The sequence below is a fragment of the Chiloscyllium plagiosum genome, chromosome 17, assembly GCF_004010195.1.
Source record: "Chiloscyllium plagiosum isolate BGI_BamShark_2017 chromosome 17, ASM401019v2, whole genome shotgun sequence".
Taxonomy (NCBI): Eukaryota; Metazoa; Chordata; class Chondrichthyes; order Orectolobiformes; family Hemiscylliidae; genus Chiloscyllium; species Chiloscyllium plagiosum.
Window position 1 is genome coordinate 60,446,314 of NC_057726.1, and position 25,044 is coordinate 60,471,357.

The 25,044-nt window shown below is 39.9% G+C and overlaps 1 protein-coding gene across 8 annotated transcripts in view; it reads left to right on the top strand.

Moving 5' to 3' along the window:
* The window catches only part of LOC122558548 (cyclic nucleotide-gated cation channel beta-3-like), a 201,530-nt gene that overhangs the window by 173,714 nt on the left and 2,772 nt on the right, over window positions 1-25,044 (top strand). For all 8 annotated transcript variants that reach the window (XM_043707256.1, XM_043707264.1, XM_043707262.1 and 5 more), the window contains 4 exons: window positions 4,122-4,205; window positions 9,748-9,866; window positions 11,369-11,515; window positions 18,531-18,717. In XM_043707256.1, coding sequence (XP_043563191.1) covers window positions 4,122-4,205; window positions 9,748-9,866; window positions 11,369-11,515; window positions 18,531-18,717 — 537 coding nt within the window. The remainder of the gene's footprint in view (window positions 1-4,121; window positions 4,206-9,747; window positions 9,867-11,368; window positions 11,516-18,530; window positions 18,718-25,044) is intronic.

The following is a 25,044-nucleotide window of genomic DNA, read 5'->3' on the forward strand; positions in this document are numbered from 1 at the left end:
AGGTTGGAGGTGCCATTGATAGTATTGAGGGCTATTGCAGGCTACAGCACAACATAGACAGGTCGCAGAGCTGGGCTAAGAAATGGCAGATGGATTTCAACCTGGATAAATGCTAAGTGATGCATTTGAAAGGTTGAACTCGAATGCTGAATATAGGATTAAAGACAGGATTCTTGGCAGTGTGGAGGAACAGAGGGATCTTGGTGTTCGAGTACATAGATCCCTCAAAGTTGCCACCAAATGGATAGGGTTGTTAAGAAAGCATATGGTGTTTTGGCTTTCATTAATGGGGGATTGAGTTTAAGAGCCGCAAGGCTTTGTTACAGCTCTACAAGTCCATGGTGAGACCACACTTGGAATATTGTGTCCAGTTCTGGTCACCTTACTATTGGAAAGATACAGAGGCTTTGGAGAAGGTGCAAAGAAGGTTTACCAAGATGTTGCCTGGACTGGAGGGCTTGCCTTATGAAGAGGTTGACTAAGCTCAGACTTTTCTCTCTGTAGGGAAGGAGGAAGAGAGGTGACCTGATTAAGCTATACAAGGTAATGAGAAGCATGGATAGAGTCATAGCCAGAGACTTTTCCCCAGGGCAGGATTGACTGGCACGAGGGGTCATAGTTTTAAGATATTTGGAGAAAGGTATTGAGGGGATGTCAGAGGAAGGTTCTTTATGCAGAGTTGTGAATGCATGGAATGTGTTGCCAGCGGTGGTGGTGGAAGCAGAGGCACTAGGGACATATAAGCGACTGCTGGACATGCACATGAGGGATGCGTAGGTTAAGTTATTTTATTTTACATTAGGATTAATCCTCGGCACAACACCATGGGCCAAAGGGCCTCTTCTGTGCTGTACTTTTCTATGTTCTATGTTCTATTAAGCAGCTCTTCAGGTGGATATAGTCATTATCAGAGCTAAATTAAACCTTACTTAAGGAATTAAGACAATAATTGCATTTAAGGCCAAGAGAGTGCTTGAGTGGATGTAGAGGTGATTCTATCCAGGAGGATTTCAAATTGACAAGATCAGAATGGGAGACATCTTGGATGTATTTCACAGCACATGATGAAAGGAAGACCATCACCATCTACAACAACAAAGATATTCAGTCACAGGATCAGCATGTGCACATGAAGGAAGACTGCAGGAAGGAGAACTATGGAAGAAGATGGTAGATAAATCCCCGGGACCTGATCAGGTGTACCCTAGAACTCCATGGGAAGCGAGGGAAGTGATTGCTGGGCCTCTTGCTGAGATATTTGTATAATCGATAGCCACAGGTGAGGTTCCAGAAAACTGGAGGTTAGCTAATGTGGTGCCACTATTTATGAAAGGTGGTAAGGAAAACCAAGGGAACTATAGACCAATGAGCCTGACATCAGTGGTGGGCAAGTTGTTGGAAGGGATCCTTAGGGACAGAATTTACATGTATTTTAAAAGGCAAGGACTGATTTGGGATAGTCAACATTGTTTTGTGCACGGGAAATCATGTCTAACTTAATTGAGTTTTTTTTGAAGAAGTAACGAAGTGGACATTGTCTATATGGACTTCAGTAAGGCATTCAACAAAGTTCCATATGGTAGACTGATTAGACAGGAATATAAAGATACATATAAGCAATTTGGATGTGAACATAGGAGGTATGGTTAGTAGTTTGCAGATGACATCAAAATTGGTGGTGTAATTCACAGCCAAGAGGTTTATCTCAGAGTACAATGGGATCTTGAGCAGATGGACAAATGGGCCGAGGAGTGGCAGATGGAGTTTACTCAGATAAATGTGAGGTGCTGCATTTTGGAAAGGCAAATCAGGGCAAGACTGATATATGTAATGGTAAGGTCCTGGAGAGTGTCACTGAACAAAGATACCTTGGAGTTCAGGTTCATAGTTCCTTGAAAGTAGAGTCGCAGGTAAATAGGATAGTGAAGAAAGTATTTTGGTATGCTTTCCTTCATTGGTCAGAGCATTGAGTATAGGAGTTGGGAGGTCACATTGCAGCTGTACAAGACATTGCTTTAGCCTCTTTTGAACTGTTGCATTAAATTCTGGTCTCCCTGCTATAGGCAGGCTGTTGTGAAACTTGAAATGGTGGAGACAAGATTTACTCAAACCCTCCAGGTTTGGAGGGTTTGAGCAAAAAGGGCAGACTATATAGGTTGGGGCTATTTTCCCTGGAGCATCAGAGACTGAGGGGTAACCTTATAGAGGCTTAAAATCATGGGGAGGATAGACAGGGTGAACAGCCGAGGCCTTTCCCCCAGGTAGCAGAGACCAAAACTAGAGGGCATAGCTTCAGGTGAGAGAGGAAGGATTTAAAAGGGACCTGAGGGGCAACGTTTTCTTGCAGAGGGTGGTGTGTGTATGGAATGAGCTGCCGGAGGGAGTGGTGGAGGCTGGTATAATTACAACATTTAAATGGCATCTGAATGGGTACATGAGTAGGAAGGGTTTAGAGGGATATGAGCCATATACTGGCAAATGGGACTAGATTAATTTAGCACATCTGGTTAGTATGGACAAGTTGGACTGAAGGGTCTTTTTCCCTGCTATATAACTCTATGACTCTAAGTGCTGAGATTACAGGGGCACACAGGGTTTACAATCAGATATTTAGCTTCTTTCACCAGTAGAAAGACTTCTGTTGGATGATGATGTCATGGAAGCTAGTGATAAAAACACTTGGTTATTCTCGGATCCTACCAGGCTGCTACTGGATATCTATCCGGAAACTCTCAGTCAGCTACAGACATGCATACACCAATAATGGATTGTTTCCATGAACTTTCAATTGTATAAATTTCCCCTGTGACAATAATAGTCAGAATAAGTGGTCACTCAAGATTTACCTCTGTTGTCTAGAAGACCCCCTCCAAGTATAGGATAATATCAACTCTATGCGCATGGCAGCCAAAGAACCATCACATCCACTGAAAGTCATTATAAACCAAAATTTTTATCAATGTACATCTGGTTTGCAATGACTAAAATCTGTTGATTTATATCTGTATCAGATTTCTTACAGTTGTCCACCATCGAAAAGGCACAAATCAGGCGCATGGTGGAAAATCTCCATTTTCTTGGATCAGTGCAACAACACTCAAGATGCTAGACATTATCTAGGTCAAATCAGCCTGTTTGATTGGCATTCTCTCTAAACACTCACTCCTTTGACCATAGATGTACAATAACAGCAATGTATATAATCTACAAGATGCACTCCAGCAACTCACCAGCATACCTTTTACAGCACCTTCTAACCTCTGATCACTACCACCTAAATGTGGAAGGATAGCACGTGTGTGGGAACACTATCACTGAGTCAAAATCCTGAAATTCCCTTCCAATAGCACAATGTCATAGAGCGTGATAGAGACGTCCAGGACGGAAACAGACCCTTTGGTCCAACTCATCCATGCCAACCTAAATTAATCTAGTCATTTGCCAGCACTTGGCCCATATTCTCTAAATCCTTCCTATTCATGTACCCATCCAGATGTCTTTTAAATGTAATTGTTCCAGCCTCCTCTGGCAGCTCATTCCAATATGTACTCACACTCCCAAAGTACTGTCACTGTTCACTACTGGCTCACTACACTTTGTCAAGGGTAATTAGGAATGGGCAATAAATGCTGGCACACCAACCTGCATCTTTTGCAATCATCTGCTGGAGAGAACAATTTCCTCTACAGCATTTTCTCTATAAAAGCCCTCATAAATTTTAGTAACTCCATAAAATTTCCCACAACCTTTGCTTGTTTGCTGATTGATTCAGTTGGCTAGAGGTTAGCCTGTGGTGCAGGCTTGTTTTCTGTTATGGTTGAAGTAGACTTGACACCGTCTCTTTTTCTGCCCTGAGAGTGGAAGACAAATCACCACAAACAAAAACTGCTAAGAAAATAGCTCAGGTTGAAGTATTAGCAAACAATGAGCTAAGGATCTACCTTTGGAAGAAGACATCATGATTGGTGAACCTTTGTGCCTTATGGAAACCATATACAATTTCCACACCCCCATTACTGAGTTAACCCTCCTTCTATCTAATGAACTAGCAGATAAGGGAAAGTAAACAGTACAGTGGCTGAAAGTTGAATCCTCATTCCATTTGTTTCATCTTTCCAAAGGGCTGTGACAGACAGATGATTTATGACATGCTGAAACGACTGAAGTCAGTGGTGTACCTGCCTGGAGACTACGTGTGCAAGAAGGTAATTATTTCTAAAACTGCTAAGTGTTTCTGTTAAAAGAAAACTTTGCATTTATGTATCTTTGCATCTTTCATGGCCGCTTGATGTCCCAAAGCACCTTACAGTCAATCACTATCAGAATGTGGGAAATGTAGCAGCTATTGTTGTGCATAGTAAGATCCCACAAACAACAATGAAATAATGAATTGATAGTCTGATTTTTATGTGTCAATTGAGGGACAAGTATTGGTCAGAACATTAAAGGAAATTTCCAGCTTTTCTTCAAGACTCATTGACTCTTTCATATCCACCTCAATATAACATTTCTTCTGAAACACAAATCTCAATGGAACTCCAATATCAAAGGAATTTGCCATCAGTACAATACCAGAGTGTTAGTCCACATTATGTATTGGTGTTTCTGGTTAATATACACTCTGTCATAACAGTGTCTGTTTATTTGCCTAGTTTTTCACTTCTTCATCTTAACGTCCTGCAGTTTTCTTCAAAACTGATTTTATCTCTAAAAACAAACAGAAACTGATCTTTGCTATTTTGTTTCTCCTTTAATAGCTTTGTTCCTCCGAACAAAAGTGGTTACTTTATTAGATGGGGAGAAATAGAAAATTTAAATTTGTGAGGTCTTTAAGACAAATAGCAAATCCAGAAACCCAGTATGAACTGGGCAAGTTCATGTTTGTTTGAAAGATCAGCTTTGTTCATTTCAGACAGTTCTTCTTCAAATGCATCAGACAGACCTGAGCATGTCTGTGAAGATATTAATTTAAACTGGAGCTAGAGTTTAATGTGAGTTGGGAGAGCTTTCAATCTGGAGTCTCAGCCAGGAATGAATTTGAGAGGGATACTCAAAAGGATATTGAAAGATGTAAATGCCTACCTGATTGACTAAAAAAAGGATCTGCCATCTGAACTGGCATCATCAGGTGGGGCCCTGCACAAATCTGTACAGATATCACCAAGTAAGGTCTTGTATACAACCTGTACATTATCACTAAGTATGGTCAGGTAGAGCCTTGCAAGCAATCTGTACAATATTGTCAGGTAATAGCTTGCACACAATCTTTTCTGGTATCATAAGGTATAATCTTGTAACCAATCTGTACAGGTATTTACAGGATTTGCCCTTCACACATTTTGTACAAATTTGTACAGATATCACCAGGTGGGATTATGCACACACTTTTGCAAGTATCATTAGGTAGGGTCCCCCATTCTCTCTTTATCAATATCAGTAAGTAGTGTCCTGCAACTAATCTGTTCAGGTATTGCCTAGTATGGTCCTGCACTCACTTTTCACAAGGATCCTCAGGTAGGGACACGTACACACTCTTTACAGGTATCATCAAGTAAGTCCCTAAAGATGATTTGGAGCGGTATAGTGAGATTGAGTCCTGTACTCATTCTGTACAGACACCTTCACCCAGAACCCTGCCACGTTCTGGATTCAATGGGCTGTTTCTCACATGTAGGATAAAAGATGTAATTACAAATGGCTGGTCAATCTTTCTCTTTGCTTATCATTCCGAATTCTTACAATTTGAAATAGTTTAGTCAGAAAATTATTTTATTTATTTAAGTTTTAGTGTTCCATTCTTGTTTCCCAGGCATGATAATGTTTGGTTGAATATAACAACCTCTAACTTGAATAACGATCAGACAATGTTTTCTTTAAGTAATGGGATTGTATTATAGACCCCCTAATAGTCAGAGCAAAATTGAGAAACAAATTTGTAAGGAGATCTCAGTTATCTGTAAGAATAATAGTGTGGTTATGGTAGGAGATTTTAACTTTCCAAACTTAGACTGGGACTGCCATAGTAATAAGGGTTTAGATGGAGAGGAATTTGTTAAGTGTGTACAAGAAAATTTTCTGATTCAGTATGTGGATGTACCTACTAGAGAAAATGCAAAACTTGACCTATTCTTGGGGAAAAAAGGCAGGGCAGATGACTGAGGTGTCAGTGGGGGAGCACTTTGGGGCCAGCGACCATAATTCTATTAGTTTTATGATAGTGATGGAAAAGGATAGTGCAGATCTAAAAGTTGAAGTTCTAAATTGGAGAAAGGCTAATTTTGACAGTATTAGGCAAGAACTTTCAAAGGCTGAATGGGGGCAGATGTTCGCTGGTAAAGGGATGGCTGGAAGATGGGAAGCCCTCAGAAATGGGATAACAAGAATCCAGAGACAGTATATTCCTGCTAGGGTGAAAGGAAAGGCTGGTAGGTATAGGGAATGCTGGATGACTAAAGAAATTGAGGGTTTGGTTAAGAAAAAGAAGGAAGCATATGTCAGGTATAGACAGGATTGATCGAGTGAATCCTTAGAAGACTACAGAAGGCAGTAGGAGTAAACTTAACAAAGAAATCAGGAGGGCAAAAGGGGGACATGAGATAGCTTTGGCAAATACAGTTCAGGAAAATCCAAAGGGTTTTTACGAATACATTAAGGACAAAAGGGTAACTAGGGAGAGAATAGAGCCCCTCAAAGATCAGCAAGGCGGCCTTTTTGTGGAGCCGCAGAAGATGGGGTTATACTAAATAAGTATTTCGCATTAGTGTTTACTGTGGAAAAGGACATGGAAGTTATAGAATGTAGGAAAATAGATGGTGATATCTTGCAAAGTGTCCATATTACAGAGGAGGAAGTGCTGGATGTCTTCAAACACATAAAAGTGGATAAATCCCCAAGATCATATCAGGTGTACCCCTGGAACTCTGTAGCAAGCTAGGGAAGTGATTGCTGGGCCTCTTGCTGAGATATTTGTATCATCAATAGTCACAGGTGAGGTGCTGGAAGACTGGAGGTTGGCTAACATGGTACCACTATTTAAGAAAGATGGTAAGGACAAGCCAGGGAACTATAGACCAGTGAGCCTGACATCGGTGGTGGGCAAGTTGTTGAAGGGAATCCTGAGGGGCAGGATGTTCATGTATTTGGAAAGGAAAGGAATGATTAGGGTTAGTCAGCATGGCTTTGTCATGAGAAATCATGTCTCACAAACTTGATTGAGTTTTTTGAAGAAGTAACGAAGAGGATTGATGAGGGCAGGGTGGTAGATGTGATCTATATGGACTTCAGTAAGGCGTTCAACAAGGCTCCCCATGGGAGACTGGTTAGCAAGGTTAGATCTCATGAAATACAGGGAGAACTAGCCATTTGGATACAGAACTGGCACAAAGCTAGAAGACATAGGGTGGTGGTTGAGGGCTGTTTTTCAGACTGGAAGCCTGTGACCAGTGGAGTGCCACAAGGATCGGTGCTAGGTCCACTACTTTTTCACCATTTATATAAATGGTTTGGATGTGAGCTTAAGGGGTATAGTTAGTAAGTTTGCTGATGACACCAAAATTTGAGGTGTAGTGGACAGCGAAGAGCGTTACCTCAGATTACAATGGGACCTTGATCAGATGGGCCAATGGGCTGAGAAGTGGCAGCAGGAGTTTAAGTTAGATAAATGCGAGGTGCTGCATTTTGGGAAAGCAAATCTTAGCAGGACTTGTACACTTAATGGTAAGGTCCTGGGATGTATTGCTGAACAAACAGACCTTGGATTGCAGGTTAATAGCTCCTCGAAAATGGAGTTACAGGTAGATAGGATTGTGAAGGCGGCATTTGGTATGCTTACCTTTATTGGTTAGAGTATTGGGTACAGGAGTTGGGAGGTCATGTTGCGGCTGTACTGGACATTGGTTAGGCCACTGTTGGAATATTGCGTGCAATTCTGGTCTCCTTCCTATCGGAAGGATGTTCTGAAACTTGACAGATTTCAGAATAGGTTTACCAGATGTTGCCAGGATTGGAGGATTTGAGCTATAGGGAGAGGTTGAATAGGTTGGGACTGTTTTCCCTGGAGCGTCGGAGGCTGAGGGGTGACCTTATGGAGGTTTATGAAGGGCATGGATAGGATAAATAGACAAAGTCTTTTCCCTGGGGAGGGGGAGCCCAGAACTAGACGGCATGGGTTTACGGTGAGAGGGGAAAGATATAAGAGAGACCTAAGGGGCAACTTTTTCACTCAGAGGGTGGTACATGTATGGAATGAGCTGCTAGAGGAAGTAGTGGAGGCTCCTATAATTGCAACATTTAAAAGGCATCTGGATGGGTATATGAATAGGAATGGTTTGGGGGGATTTGAGCCAGGTGCTGGCAAATGGGACTAGATTGGGTTGGGATATCTGGTCAGCATGGACAAGTTGGACCGAAGGGTCTGTTTCCGTGCTGTACATCTCTATGACTGTATTTGATGTACAAATAGTGGCCACACCACTCAGGATCACTACCCATTCTTCTAGTTCTTTGTACCTTTTTTGTCCAAAATAGTATTTCCGCTAATTTTGTTTTCTGCTGCAATGGACCCCTGAAGTTTGTGTATTGCAGCAGGAAGCAGACCTCAATGCTGTGAATGGTACCAATGGCCATGTGCGGACCCTTGGAGCGGCTGCACAGCTTAGAGGGAACATCGGTCCAAAGCCAGATGAATGTCAGTCCTTCATACATCTCTGAACACAAAAACATTGGGAATTGCAGCCTTGCTCTGTATTTGCCAGAAGTACTTTCACCAATTCACATGAATTACAAGCTACTTCATTGTGTCTCAGATTTTCAAAAATAAGTCTATAACCTCTAAACACCACCTTAAATAACATTTAATTAACTTTATTTCGACCTTTAAACCAGTATCTGTTTCAGCATTTCAAAAGAAAAATTGAGGGTCAATAAAATTGAATCTTATTTCCTTAACTTGGAATATTATGAACAAGAAATAATATTCGGTTGTGCATCATTAGGAGTACTTTGCTGCTCTTTTTGTATATAGAGGTGAGCAATAGAAAGGTGCAGTTGTGAATTGAATCCAACCTCATTCTCGCACCTGTCTATATTGTGTATGAATGAAGGGATTGATTTTAACCTAACACATCCGCTGGAACCAGGGATGGTGCCAGGTTTAAACCCCACTCCATTTTTGTTTTCATTTATTCTTTTGTGGTGTCTTTAGTGAACCAGTCTTTTATTTAAAACAAGAATCAATTATAGTCTCATGGTCACCATTACTGACCAGCCGTTTAATTCCAGATTTTATTCACAGAAATTAAATTCCAACAGTTGCAAGATTTGAACACGTTTCCATAGTTCGGTGACACAAGTGATGTTACCAGTACACAACCATCTCCAAACTACATCTGCACTTGTTCGCTTTATGCCCACCCCATTTATACCCACCTGATCTAAACAACACAATTTACATACAGTGCAGTTTACAAATCACAAAAATGTATACCCGGCACAGCACTCACCATACAGTATTTACTGTACATTCCACATTCCATTTACTGTACATTCTACTAACCAGATCAAAATTGGGGTTAAAGTGGTAATGGGTGTATATATTTATTACATACAGGTATGCACAATTAAGTGCATACATGAATATATATGCAATAAAGCACATAGACACATATGCAAATGAACTATACCTTATCGTTGAATTCTTGTCTGGAGTTCTTGTTAACCTGATTAGAAGCCAATTGATTTTTATTTCAGGGAGAGATTGGGAGAGAAATGTACATCATTAAAGCTGGAGAGGTCCAGGTTGTTGGTGGCCCTGATGGAAAGACTGTGTTTGTGACTCTACGAGCAGGTTCTGTATTTGGCGAGATCAGGTGAGGTTCCTTTAATTGCTTCTGTCAGATTTATCCAGCTCGTTATCAAAAGGAAGCATATTTGAAGTCCATAGGAGCAGGAAACTATGATGTATGGGGTGAGTGAATTAGTAATTTCTGATTTTTTTTCCAATGGTGGTTTGAGATGTAGAGATAAAGTCAGTGACATGTTTAAGGCATGCCCAGCATTACTCCAGCCTGTGGTGGGTACTTGTAAACATTTGTACACACCAGTGCTTTTGCTATCAGTAATTTTTATTTTATTACTTTCTGCCTTCACGATAAATTAAGTGTGAGAATCTTGAGAAGGTGTAACATGTTCTTTAAAAGTGGTGGCAAAGTTGAGCCAGTGGCGAGGAAGATTTTGGAGGGCATTGAGGAATGGAGGGGAGATCCAGGGGATGAAAGGGTGAGTCAGGTCATGGCAGAGTGAAGTGTTCTGAATGTAGTAAGGATATAGTAAGGATGGTGGAGATAGTTAGTCAATGTAAGAAAATTAGGGGTCAAGTGGGTCGTTTCAGCACTGTCCAAACTGTCGTCCATCTCAAGATGTTGACTGGCAGAGTGCTTAAAGGACTTTTAAGTTCTGCTACAACTTCCAATGAATCCTGTTGAGATTGATGTCAGTGCTGACTCTACAAATTCTGACCAATGCTACAGAAAGGTGACTACAACAGTATATATTACTATAGACATTCAACAAAAGTCCACACAAAAATACAGCGTTGGTTCTTTCACCATAAAGGAAATATCCCCAAATTTCTATAATCATCAAGAGTGTCTGAGACATGCCTGAACATTTAGCTCCCTGGATAAGCTAGTGTCAATAAACAACAGTGATGCATGTAAGAATAAAGTGAGACCAATATAACATGAAATATTTACAAGTGGAATTTAATTCTGAAAAGCACCCATGTCACCTTTGTGCTCACAAGTCTTATATTAATGGTAATGTAGCTGGGCTGGAAAGTTGCTATTTGAATTGAAGATGAGCCATCCATATTGTTAGTTAATGGCAGGCTTCATCGATGAAATCTTTCCCTCATCATTAAACAAATGTGTTTTGCATTAGAATTTTAAATACAATTACATGGAAAATGGCAAAAACAGTGAAAGCTAAAGTGATGCGTAGTTCTGGTTATGGCATCTGATGATGACACACTATCAATGCTGTTAACTTTGAAGGTTCATTATAGCTGAACCTCTCCACTTCATCCCAAATATTTACTCCCAGTCATTAGATTTCAAGAAGAACCTAACATTATCCAGAAAGCAGTAGACTACAATCAGGTGTCCTTACATTACATTCAGGAATGAGCAGCCCCTCAAACACACACCTAGCTAAAAGTCAGCTAAAAATATTCATCTCCTGATATACAGCAAGAGATTAGGAAAACCTTTGGTGAAAATTCCAGACACTCTTATTTGTTTCAAAAAGGGATTTGTCAGACAAGTTTTCCAGTCTCACTGCCTCGTCCTTCTCATCCATGTTAATCGAACAGTTTACTTTCGGTTGGAGGAGGGAATCGACGGACTGCAAACGTCGTTGCTCATGGATTTGCAAACCTCTTCATTCTTGACAAGAAAGACTTGAATGACATTCTAACCCACTATCCAGATTCTCAGAAACTGCTGCGAAAGAAAGCTAAGTAAGTGCAATAGTTTTAGTAATTTCTGATTTTATTAGAGGAAAATAATATTTTTTTCATTTGAGGTATATTTGCACAATTAAGCAATTGGAGGTCATTTAAGGTACAAGGTTTCAAATCTCATTTCTTTGGTGCCAGCCATTATCTGTTAATAAAGTAAAGAAAGTTTGCTGGGGAGGTTCTGTAATGTGCAACAGTCTAACTGCAATAGTCTAGAATTAATTTTGCACTTGCATTGTGATAAGCACAGTAAAATGGAAATTCAGCTGCCTATTGTCAGATTCCCAGTTGTCAGAATAATTTGAATATTTCATCCATTTCCCAACCGTATTCCCTCCTGTGTTTATTATCCATGATGGAGGAAAAAGGTAGCTGCTATCTTCTACTTGACTTGGATGACTGCAGCTAAAGGTCTGTCTCACCACTGCTCATCTCTCCTCACACAATATCCTCCCACTCAAACAGAAGCTTGAATTTATGGTTCCTACTTTGGTTACTTCTGACTATTTAGACTTTTAATAATTTGGCTTTCGACAGTCTGATTTGATTTATTGTAGTCCCATGTACCTAAGTACAGTGAAAAGCTTGGTTTTGCAAGCAGTACAGGCAGATCACCGCAAACAAGATCATACAGATTATAAGGTGCTTAGACAGAGCGAGACATACAAGGTTACGGCTGCACAGGAGGTGTGTGAAACAAGACCAACAATAGCAAGGTCAACATTGTTAGAGACGTCCATTCAACAGTCTAATAATGGCAGGAAAGAAGCATTCTTGAACCTGTTGGTGCATGTGTTCAGGCTTCTGTATGCTTTGCCTGACGGAAGAGGTTGGAAGAGACCATTACCGGAATGGGAGGGGTCTTTGGTATTGGCAACCTTTCCGTTGCCATGGGAGGTGTAAGTGGAGTCCATGGATGGGAGGTTGGCTTCCGTGATTCTTCTGTTCGCTTTCTTATGTCATGGGCAGAGCAGTTGCTGGACCAGGTCATTATGCACCTGATAGAATGCTTTCAGTGATGCGTCTGAGAAGGTTGCTGAGAGTCCTTATGGACTGTTGGGCAGATCTTAACCAAATCTTCAATTCATTGGAGTATAAACTGGGATAATATCAGGAAAGTCTTCCCTAATACTGTTGTTGGTTGACACTGCAAGTGAATTTAGACACTGCCTCAATACAACATGGCACTATTAGTGAATTGCACATGTACTTGGTGCTATAATTGGCGAAACTGCAAAAGAAACTGCCCATATCACCAAATGATACTTTACAGCCAATTCCTAGACACCACCATCATCCTAGGGTATTCATCATCCTGCTAGCAGCATAGAACCACCAGAGGTGGTGGCATGGGAATGCAGTTAGGAAGAGGTTGCCCTAGAGTCCTCAACATTAGCTCAGGACACTGCAAAGTCTCATGGCATCAAATCAAATATAGTCTGGAAAGTGTCCTGCTGATTACTACCAATCAACTACTCTCTGATGATGGATTGGTATTCCTCATGATCAACAGCCATCAGTAGAAGCACCGAGAGTAGCAGCGACACAAAAAGTAATTTTGGTCGGCAGCTTCATCACCCATCACCAAGAGTGGTTCAGTAGCTCCATTACGTCTGAGCTGGTCTGTCCTGAAAGGTCTGCTGTACTTGTCTATAACAGGAGGTAACAGAGAAAAAGAAGAAGGAAAAAAACCCCCAGATCTTCTCCTCACCAATCTAATGTTGGCAGATGCATCTGTTCATGTCAGTATAGGTTGGAGTGATAAGTGTACAGTTCATACTTCATACTGAGCATGCCTCCATCATATCATTTGGCACAACCAACAAACTAAATGAGTTAGACTCAGAAAAACTCAAAGAGCTCAAAACATGATATCCATGAGAAGCAACAGCAGGATTATATTCAACCACAATGTGGGCATAACCTTCATACTACTATTAAATCAACCTTGATTCAATAAGAGGAACAGGGGAGAATGTCAGGAGCAGCAGCAGGCATAGCTAACAATGAGGTGCCAAACCAGTGAAGCTGTAATGCAGAATTACATGCAAGCCAAAAAGTAGAATATGATAGACAGACATAAGACAGACATAATGAATGTTGTACTGGATGTTGGTGAAGGTTCTGGAGTACTGTCTGCAGTTCTGATCGCTCTGCTATAGGAAGGATATTAATAAACGGGAGAGGATTCAGAAAAGATTTACTAAGATTTTGCTGGGAATGGAAGGTTTCAGTTACAAAAAAGATCGGCTGGATAGGCTGTGACTTCTTTCACTGCGATGTAGGAGGTTGAGGGATGGCCTTATAGAAGTTTATAAAATCATGAGCGGCACAGATAAGGTGAATAACAAAGATCTTTTCCATAGGGTGGGGCACTTCAAAACAAGGGTGCATATTTTTAAGGTAAGAGGAGAAAGATTGAAAACAATACATGAGGGGCACCTTTTTTACATAGATAGTGGTTAGTATGTGGAATGAACTGCCAAAGGAAGTGGTGAATGCAGGTATAGTTACAACATTTAAAATACATTTGGATAAGTACATGAATAGGAAAGGTTTGGAGAGATATGGGCCAAATGCAGGCAGGTGGGACTAGTTTCGTTTGGGAACATGGTCGACATGGACTAGTTAGACCAAAGGGTCTCTTTCTGTACTGTGTGACTCTATAACATATCAGATCAAATCTCTTCAGTCCTGTCACATTCAGTCATGAATTATGGAGGATATTAAACAATGCTTTGAAGAATGAGTTTCAGCAACTATCCCCATCCTCAATGATGGGCAAACCCAGCACACAAGTGCAAAAGACACAGCTGAAGAATTTACATTTATTTACACAAATGCAAAGGGCCTGCACAACATTTAAATGATAATATTGAAGATTGTGCTCCAAAGATAGCAGGGCCCCTAGCCAAGTAGTGCCAATACAGCTATAACACTGGCTACCCAGCAATATGAAACTTTGCCCAAGTAGGTCCTGTCCACAAAAAGTAGGAAAAATGCATACCAACTAGTTATTGCCCATCAGTGTACTTGAGCTAAGTGTAACACTGAACATCAGCTAAGTGATGGAAAATGTTATTAAGTAGGGGCCACTCAGCTCCAAACATCGTTAAAGCCTTGGCCCAAAAATGGATAAGAAAGATGATTTCCAGAGGTGCGGTGAGTTTAAAAATAAATCTATTAAGACCAATGTAAATTGTGGAAACTCTAAAGGTTAGCATATTTTCAGTGTGAAAAATGCAGATGAAATATACTCCAATTTTCTTTGACAAGTTGCATTAAATCAAAAGATTAGAGTCAAGACCAAAGGGAAAGGTACGATTGTGGCAAATGATAAACAGACCGTGACAGGAACGGATAAAGAGTATGAATCTAAGGATCAACTAATAGAGAAGGTTAGAATTTACAAAGACAGTAAAATTATAGAACTAAAAAGTTTGTTATCTGAATGCATGCAGTATTCAAAACAAAATGAATGAACTAAGAGTGCAAATAAAAATGAATAAATACGATTTGGTAGCAATTACAAATATATGACTGCAGGATGACATGAACTGGGACCTGAGTCTTAAAGGTACAGAACATTTACAAATGACAGGAAACTAAGAAAAGGTGGAGGGGTGGCACCATTAGTAAATGAACATTTTAGCGCAATAGACAGTGATGACTTATGTTCAAAAAAGTCACAATGTAGAAATATTTTGAGTAGAATTGAGACATGATATAGGCAAGATGTCACTTGTCAGCGTGGTGTACGGACCCTTTGAACATAACCATATGATAGGGTGGAACAAAAAGGAAGGAATAATGAGAACTTGTGCAAAACGTAAGATGATAATCATGGGAGATTTTAATCGAGACTGTAGAAAGTCAAATGGGCAAAGGTAGCCTAGATGAGTTCATAGATAATTTTCAGAATAATTTCTTAGATCAGGATTTTCTCGAGCCTACAAGAGAGTATGTTATAGTAGACTTGATATTGTGAAATGAGATCAAATTAATTAATGACATCATAATGAAGGTGCCCATGGTAGCAGTGGCCATAATATGATTGAATTGTATTCAATTTGAGGGGAGAGGAATGGATCAGAAACGTTTGTAAAAATTTAAATAAGTTATGGAATCTGAACTGACTAAAGTCAATTAGGTTAAAGGTTAGGTCAATAGAGATGCAATGGCAGATATTTAAGAGGATAGTTCAGAATAGAACATAGAACATTACAGCACAGTACAGGCCCTTTGGCCCTCAATGTTGCGCCGACCTGTGGAACCAATCTGAAGCCCATCTAACTCGCTACACTATTCCATTCTCATCCATATGTTTATCTAATGACCATTTAAATGCCCTTAAACTTGGCGAGTCTATTACTGTAGCAGGTAGTGCGTTCCACGCCCCTACTACTCTGAGTGAAGAAATTACCTCTGACATCTGTCCTATATCTAACACCTCAATTTAAATCTATGTCCCCTCATGCTAGCCATCGCCATCCGAGGAAAAAGGCTCTCACTGTCCACCCTACCTAACTCTCTGATTATCTTATATGTCTCAATTAAGTCACCTCTCAAACTTCTTCTCTCTAACGAAAACAACCTCAAGTCCATCAGCCTTTCCTCATAAGACCTTCTCTCCATACCAGGCAACATCCTAGTAAATCTCCTCTGAACCCTTGCCAAAGCTTCCACATCCTTCCTATAATGCAATGACTAGAACTGTACGCAATATTTAAGTGCGGCCACACCAGAGTTCTGTACAGCTGCAGCATGACCTTATGGCTCCAAAACTCAATCCCTCTGCCAATAAAAACTAACACATCTTATCACTTCTTAACAATCCTATCAACCTGGATGGCAACTTTGAGAGATCTATGTACAAGGACACAGATCTCTCTGCTCATCTACACTACCAAGAATTTTATCATTAGCCCAGTACTCTTTATTCCTGTTTCTTCTTCCAAAGTAAATCACCTCACACTTTTCCACATTAAGCTCCATTTGCCACCTCTCAGCCTAGCTCTGCAGCTTATCTATGTCCCTCTGTAACCTGCAACATCCTTCAGCACTTTCCACAACTTCACAGACCTTAGTGTCGTCTGCAAATTTATTAACCCATCCTTCTACGCCCTCATCTAGGTTGTTTATAAAAATGATAAATAGCAGTGGCCCCAAAACAGATCCTTGTGGTATATACTGGTAACTGAACTCCAGAATGAAGATTTCCCATCAACCACCATCTTCTGTCTTCTTTCAGCTAGCCAAATTCTGATTAAACAGTTAAATCATCCTTTATCCCATGCCTCTGTATTTTCTGCAATAGCCTACTGTGGGAAACATTATCAAATGCCTTACTGAAATCCATATACATCACGTTAACCTCATCCACCTGTTTGGTCACTTTCTCAAAGAACTTAATAAGGTTTATGAGGCATGACTTATCCTTCACAAAACCGAGATTGGTAATCCCTAATCAATTTATTCCTTTCTAGATGATTATAACTCCTAGCTCTTATAATTTTTCCAACACTTTACCCACAATTGAAATAAGGCTCATTGGTCTATAATTACTCTACTCCCCTTCTTGAACAAGGGGACAACATTTGCTATCCTCCAGTCTTCTGGCAATATTCCTGTAGACAATGATGACATAAAAATCAAAGCCAAAGGCTCTCCAATCTCCTCCATGGCTTCCCAGAGAATCCTAGGATAAACCCCATTTGGCCCAGGGGACTTAACTATTTTCACACTTTCCAGAATTGCTAACACCTCCTCCTTGTGAACCTCAATCCCATCAAGTCTAGTAGCCTATATCTCAGTATTGTCCTCAACAACATAGTATTCATACTGGAGAAAGACAGACAAAAAAATATTCATTTAGCGCTTCCCCTATCCCCTTGGACTCCACGCACTACTTCCCACTACTATCCTTGATTGGGCCTCATCTTTTTCTAGTCATTCTTTCCTTGAATAAGTTCCACATTGCAGTTGTGCCAATCCAACAAGTCAGGAAAATTTCAAGGAACAGACATGACTATCTGTGGTTAACCTGAAATGTTTTAAAATGATATTAAATGAAAATAAAAGCATATAATTGTGCAAAGACAAAAATTAGATGGAATATAAAAATTAGCAAAGAATGATGCAAAAATTTATAAAGGGAAAAATTACAGTAGGAGAGAAAGCTAGCTAGAAACATGAAAGCAGTCAGTAGCAATACCATTTCTGAATCCCTCACCATCAACAACCTGGAGGCTACCAGGAATTGACTGGACCAGCCATGTAAATACTGTAGCTACAAGTGAGATCAGATGCTGTGAAATCTGTGCAAATAATTCACTTCCTGACTCCCAGAACCCTGTCCACCATCTACAAGGCACAAGGCAAGAATGTGATGGAAAAATTTTAGTTGGCTGGCAAAAAGCAGCTTCAAAAGCACTCAAGGCGCTTAATATTATCACACCAAAGCTTAATTGGCACACCATTAACAACTTGAAACATTTTTTCCATCTACCATTCTTGAACAATGGCAGCAGTATGTACCATGTGCACTATGCAATATAGTGACTCAGTCTCTTTTTACAGGGATCCTGTAATCTCATGACTTCTACCATGTGAAAGGCCAAAGGCAGCAAACACATCGAAATGTCACCACCTGCAAGTTCTGCTCCAAGTCACAACAATTCTGACTTTTAACCGTATCACTGTTCCTTCACTGTCCTGAAACTCCTTCCTAATGGCATTGTGGGTGTACGTACACCAGATGGACTGCATAGTTTATCAAGATAGTTTATCAAGATAGTTCACCATTAGCTTCTCATTAGGGATGGATAACAAAGCTGGCCTAGCCAGCAAATCTCACATCCCATGAAAGGATTTACTAAATAGGAGGCAACACTATTGGTGAATAGTGTTCAAACTTTGATACATATTATGAATAACTGCTAAACTCAGAATTTGACTACTGTTTGTGAATAGCACTGCTTAAATCGGGTATTTGCTATTTCTAATATATTTGCAGGAAACTCCTCTCTAAAGATGATGGAAAAGATGTAAAGCCACAACCAAAAGGAATACAGCATATCATCCCTCCAAGACCAGAGACTCCCAAATTATTCTTGGCAGCCCTCTCAATAACCGACAAATTTGGAATCAAGGGAACATTCTCGCTTATTAAACAGAAACTCAGGGAATCTGCCAAAATGAAGGTAGGATAATGAGAAGAGAGTCAAGGGAGCAAATGTTTGTGTTTTAAAAATGTCATAATACAGAATTCAGCAGAACTTTAATCAATCTTCACTATTACAGAAGAATGCAACAGAGGTTGTGCTAATCAGAGTTAAACATTTTCATATAATAAAACGTCATAAGGTATTTTACAGGAGCATTAGAAAGGAAAATTAGATACTGAGGCATGTAACAAATTTTCTTTTGGAAAAGTTAGATTTTAGAGAGAGAGTCTAAAAAGAAGAAAGTGTGGTCAAGAGGTGAAGACTTTTAGGAAATGAATTTCGGCATGGACACCACAGTGCTCAGAAGGTTGTGGCACTGGTTGGGTTTACAGAGATAAACAGAGGCAAGGCATAGAGGTATTTAGAAACAAGGACAAGCATTTTAAAATTGAAACATTGCTTGACCAGGAGTCAAATATGTCAGTGGGTTAATAGATAAACAGAACCTGTGTATTGGTAAGGACACGGGGCAGAGTTTTCAAAGACCACAGGTTTTTTGAAACGTAAAATGCGGGAGTCCAGTTAGGGGTGTGATGGAAAAAGCAAGTCTAGATGTAAAAAATAGAGGGAGATTTCAGCAGCAATTTCTTGACCAAGAATGAGGGTGAATCAGATGATCTGATGAAGGTGAAATTGGACAATCTTAATGATGGTGTGGATATATGGTCGGAAACTCACTTTGTGAGAAATACAACACCAAGGTTATCAACAGACTGTGTAAAGTGTGTTTTGCTATCTCTTAATTAATCTCTATCTCTTCTGCTAGTCAGGGAGCCCTGGATTTGTTTGCTCTACCTTAACCCTTTATGGGAACATACATTAACTGGGCCTGAATTAACTCTTTTTTATAGGCAGTCACAATTATTCAGTTACACAGTTTCTCCAGCCAATCCTTGATTCCAATTTATTTGATCCCAATCCATTATACCCCATTATAGCTGGCTTTCCCCATTAATTATTCTCCCTCTGAATTGTACATTACTCTTTTCTATAGTTTACATAATGCTTGTGTTACAATGATCACTGTTCCTTGAGCATTCCTCTGTTAACATTTGATCTACTTAGCCCACCCAAATCCTAAAGTTGGCATTCAGATACAGTTTTACCAGTGCTTCTTTTCTTGGCTACAGAAGTGACCTTTTCTCAAAATCTGATCAGCTGTTTAAATTCTTTTTTTGTGATTTTGGATGATGCATCTCCTATCAGCCGTTACACACTTACAATATCTTCCCTACCAGGAAATAGAATTGTACATTCTCTAGATGAAGTAGAAATGCTTTTACGTAATCCTTTAGATTTGTTCTAAATGATGTTCTAAAGGCACACCTGGAGTGCACACTTACTACACTTTGTCTGATCTGACTTTATTTGAGCCTGTTTGTAAGCAAATGGTTTGACCAATCGAATTGTATCTGAGATGCAATTATCATTAAAATAAGAAACATTTAGGGTCTAGACTTTCATCTAAATATATTTTGAGGGGGTTTGGTTTGGTGCATAACAGCATCATGTGAAGGATTTAGACCTGGTACAGAAAATAATTAACAAGAATAGTTCCAGAGATGAAAGACATCAGTTATGTGAACTGAAGAGAAAAGTTGGAGTTTCTTTTGCATAGATGTTCTCTTGATACATACTGGTTTCCAGATGTCTGTAGCAGTGGTTATGACTATTAGCTCTGCAGATTCCTGTTCAGAACCACAACAAAGAGGCTTTGAGCCCTAAAACACCTATGGTGAAATTTAAAATCTGTGGACTTAACATTTTTGGCATTCATGGCCTTGGTGAAATGCAAAACCCATCTTTGCCTCCACCTACCCACAACTCCAAGTCTGCACTGGAACTTCCAATCTATGCAAGGCTAACTAAATGTAGGAAGCCACATCCCCATTTTAAGTTCACAAAAAATGATACAATTGCTCTAAAAAAAGTGAAAAAGAACAGGAGGCCATTCAATCCATCATGTGCTTCTAGCTCTCTGCAAGAATGACTCAACTAGTCCCATTCTCCTGTCCTTTCCCCATGGCACTGAAAATCTTTCTCTTCAGATACTTATCCAGTTTTCCCTTCAAAGCCATAATTGAATTACCTCCACCATTCTCTTAGGCAATTCATTCCATTAATGTACAACTCATTGTGTAAAAAAGATTTTTCATGTTATTGTGAATTCTTTTATCATTCACCTTATATTGGTTTCCTCTGGTTCTGTTTCTGTCAATGGGACTAGACTGTCTCCATCTACTATCTACACCTCTCATAATTTAGAATACTTCTTTTAGAAATCCTTCAATCTTTTAAGGAGAACAACTCTAACTTTTCTCATCAGTTCACATAATTGATGTCTTTCATCTCTGGAACTATTCTTGTAAATTCCTTTCTGTACCACATCTAAATCCTTCACATGACGCTGTTATGCACCAAACCAAACCCGCTCAAAATATATTAAGAAGAAAGTCTAGCCCCTAACTTTTTCTTATTTTAATGATAATTGTAAGGCCTTGCATTCCAAATACAATTCAATTGGTCAAACTACTTAACCGTAAGCAAAACACACTTTACACAGCATTAAAATACAGACAAGATAGAAATTTAAAATAAAATTGGCTTAGCTGTAATCCTATTGAAATGCTTATTAAAATAATATATATAAACTTCTACTAATTAACTGTTCCAATATAGTAACATCCCATAAACAAACCTTTGGCAAAGGCAAATTCAGTAAAATAGATTGTCCTACATGCAATTCCAGCAGCAGGAAGTGAACCCCAATGTTTAGATGTAAAAGACAGGGGAATAAGAGCTTCCACATCCAGTTTCAAGACCCCAGCAATTGCTGAAAGCCGAAACTAAAAACCCTGATTCTGTAGGAGCTTGACTCCACCTCTTCAGGCTGCTTAATTTGTTCCAACTTTCCAAAAAAAAACCCAAAGCCTCACAAGCTTTTTTTTTTGACTTTGAGTATACTGCTCGTCACCTCGGTCTCAACTTTTTTTAAAATTAAAATATACCTCTTAAAGCCACAGTATTATCACAAGGCTCAGAATTACACATAAAACTGTAGTTGAAGCAAAAACAGTATATAGAAAGGGTGTCAAAACTGCCTTGCTTTAAGGCACTTTATTTCCTTAATTTTCAAGCCAAAATTCTGTGTGCCTTTCTAACCACTTTCTCGTTCTGTCACCTTCAGATTTGCAGGGTAGGTGAATTGGCCATGCTAAATTGCCTGTAGTGTTCAGGGATGTGTGGGTTAAGTGCATTAATCAGGGGTAAATGTAGAGTAATAGGGTAGGGGATTGGGTCCGGGTGGGTTACTCTTCAGAGAGTCAGTGTGGACTTGTTGGGCCAAATGGCCTGTTTCATACTGTAGGAATTCTATGAATGTATTTGTGCACTTTTACATCCAGGTACACACGCTTTAAAATAGCCCACTTTATTTCATGTTGCCTGTATTCATTTATTTTCAAAATATAACTTAACACTTCTCTTCTTAATTTTTATCTGCCATGTTCCTGTCCATTCCACCAACTTATCTTGCAGACCTGACTAAATTGGCAGATTTCCTTTCCTAAAGAGCATGAAGTCAACAGGACGGATTTTCAAAAGAATTGAGTGGTCTTGATTACTGAGACTAAGTTTCAATTTTGGATTTATTTCAATTTGCCAGCAGCCACAGTGGGATTTTAAATTCTTGTGTCAGGAGGGCTGGTCCAGTAACATAATCATAATGCTATTAATCTTTTTTTTAAATTAATGACATTGCTGTTGTACAACTACTTTAGTTACACCAGTAACTAAGTTAAAGTTGTTTGGTAGTATGTGCTGAACAAAGATACTTTTTGTCAAAGGTTTTCATCCTGCTGTCATGAATAATGTACCCATTAATGCTGGCACTTAATTACCAGAAACAAAATTAGAAATCGCTGGAAAAACTCAACAGGTCTGGCAGCATCTGTGAAGAGAAAGCAGAATTAACATTTCAGGTCCAGTGATCCTTCTTCAGAACTGATTTTAGCTCGGAAAAGTTGGGTAGACACGATAGAGGAGGCGAGGAGGAAGGAGTAAGTGATTGGTGGAAATGAAACCCAGAGAGAGAGAAAAAACACTGAAAACAAAAATTGTTGGAGATCACGTGCCAGACAGCACCCATGGAAAGAAAGCACACTAATGTTTAGAGTCTAGATGGCTCTTCATCTAAAGTGAGTCAAGGTCAGTCTGGAAGAATGAATAGCTGCTAATGGGGATCATCAGTGGCTGACAATCTCTTGTTTATGGTCGCAGCCCATGTGATGACAAGACCTGGTGGGTGGGAATTGGAGTAAGGAAATGGGAGAAGGTGCTTATACCCTAAAATTATTGAACCCAATACTGTATTGAGTCCAGAAGGTTGCAGGGTTCCCAAATGGCAAATCAGATATTGTTCTTCCAGTTTTTGCTGAGTTTTGTTGGAGCACTGTAGCAAGTCCAACAGAGATGTCGATCAGGAAACACGGTGGTGTGTTGAAATGGCAGGCAACCAGAAGCTCAAGATCATTCTATAACTCTAGATACTTAAATGCTATAACTCTAGTACATTGGATAGATCAGTTTTTGTCCGATGTGTCAGAATGGTTTCGAAGGGCTGACAAGAGGGGAGGCCACACTGGATCTGGTACTTGGTAATGAACCAGGTCAGGTGTTTGGTTTAGTGGTAGGTGAGCACTTTGGAGAGAGTGACCATAATTCAGTTACGTTTAGTTTAGCGATGGAAAGGGATAGGTACATGCCACAGGGCAAGAGTTATAGATGGGGAAAGGGCAATTATAATGTGATTAGGTAAGACTTAGGAGGCATGGAATGGGGAAGCAAGGTGCAGGGGATGGGGACAATCGAAATGTGGAGCTGGTTTAAGGAACAGATATTGCGTGTTCTTGATAGGTATGTCTCTGTCAGGCAGGGAGGAAATGATAAGATAAGGGAACCGTGGTTTACTAAAGAAATTGTATCTCTTGTTAAGCAGAAGTGACGTTGAGACGAGATGATTCAGATGAGGGGATGGAGAGTTACAGATTAGCTAGGAAGGATTTAAAGAGAGAGTTAAGAAGACGAAGGAGGGAACATGAGCAGTCTTTAGCAGGTAGAATAACGGAGAACCCCTAAAGCTTTCTATAGGTATGTATGGAATAAAAGGATGACTAGGGTAGAAATAGGGCCAGTCACAAACAGAAGTGGGAAGTTGTGTGTGAACCCTGTGGAGATCAGAGAGGTGCTAAATGAATATTTCACATCTTTTTTCACTCATGAAAAGGAGAATATAGTAGTGGAGAAGACGGGCTATTTGACTAGAGAGGATTGAGGTTAGTAAGGAGGACGTGTTATCAATTCTAGAAGGTGTGAAAGTAGATAAGTCCCCTGCGCTGGATGGGATTTATCTGAGGATTCTTTGGGAAGCTAGGGAGGAGACGGCAGAGCCTTTGGTCTTGATCTTTGAGTCGTCATTGTCTACAAGTTTAGTACCAGAGGACTGGAGGATTGCAAATGTTGTGTCCTTGTTCAAGAAGGTCAGTAGAGATGACCCAGGTAATTATAGACCAGTGAGATTTATGTCTGTTGTAGGAAAAGTTTTGGAAAGGATTACAAGAGATAGGATTTATAATCATCTAGCAAGCAACAATTTGACTGGAGATAGTCGACACAGTTTCTTCAAGGGCAGGTCGTGTTTTACAAACCTCATTGAGTTTTTTGAGAAGGTGATCGAGCATGTGGATGAGGGTAGGGCAGTTATGCCTTCAGTAAGGCCTTTGATAATGTTCCACATGGTAGGCTTTTGGAGAAAATGCTGAGGCATGGGATTGAGGGTGATTTATCAATTTAGATTAGAAACTGGCTTTCTTTAAGAAGGCAGCGAGTGGTGGTTGAGGGAAAATATTCAGCCTGAAGTCCGGTTACTAGTGGTGTGCCATAAGGATCTGTTTTGGGACCACTGCTGTTTGTCATTTTTATAAATGACTTGGACGCAGGCATCGGTGGATGAGTTAGTAAGTTTGCAGATGACACTAAAGTCGGTGGAGTGGTGGACAGTGTAGAAGAATGTTGCAGGTTGCAGGGGAACTTGTTTGGCAAATGGAGTATAATGCAGATAAATGTGAGGTTATGCACTTTGGGAAGAATAACAGGAAGGCAGAAAACTGGGTCAATGGAAAGATTTGTGGTAGTGTGGATGCGCAGAGGGATCTTGGTGACCATGTACATAGATCCCTGAAAGTTGCCACCCAGGTTGGTAGTGCTGTTAAGAAGATATATGGTGTGTTAGGTTTCATTGGTGGA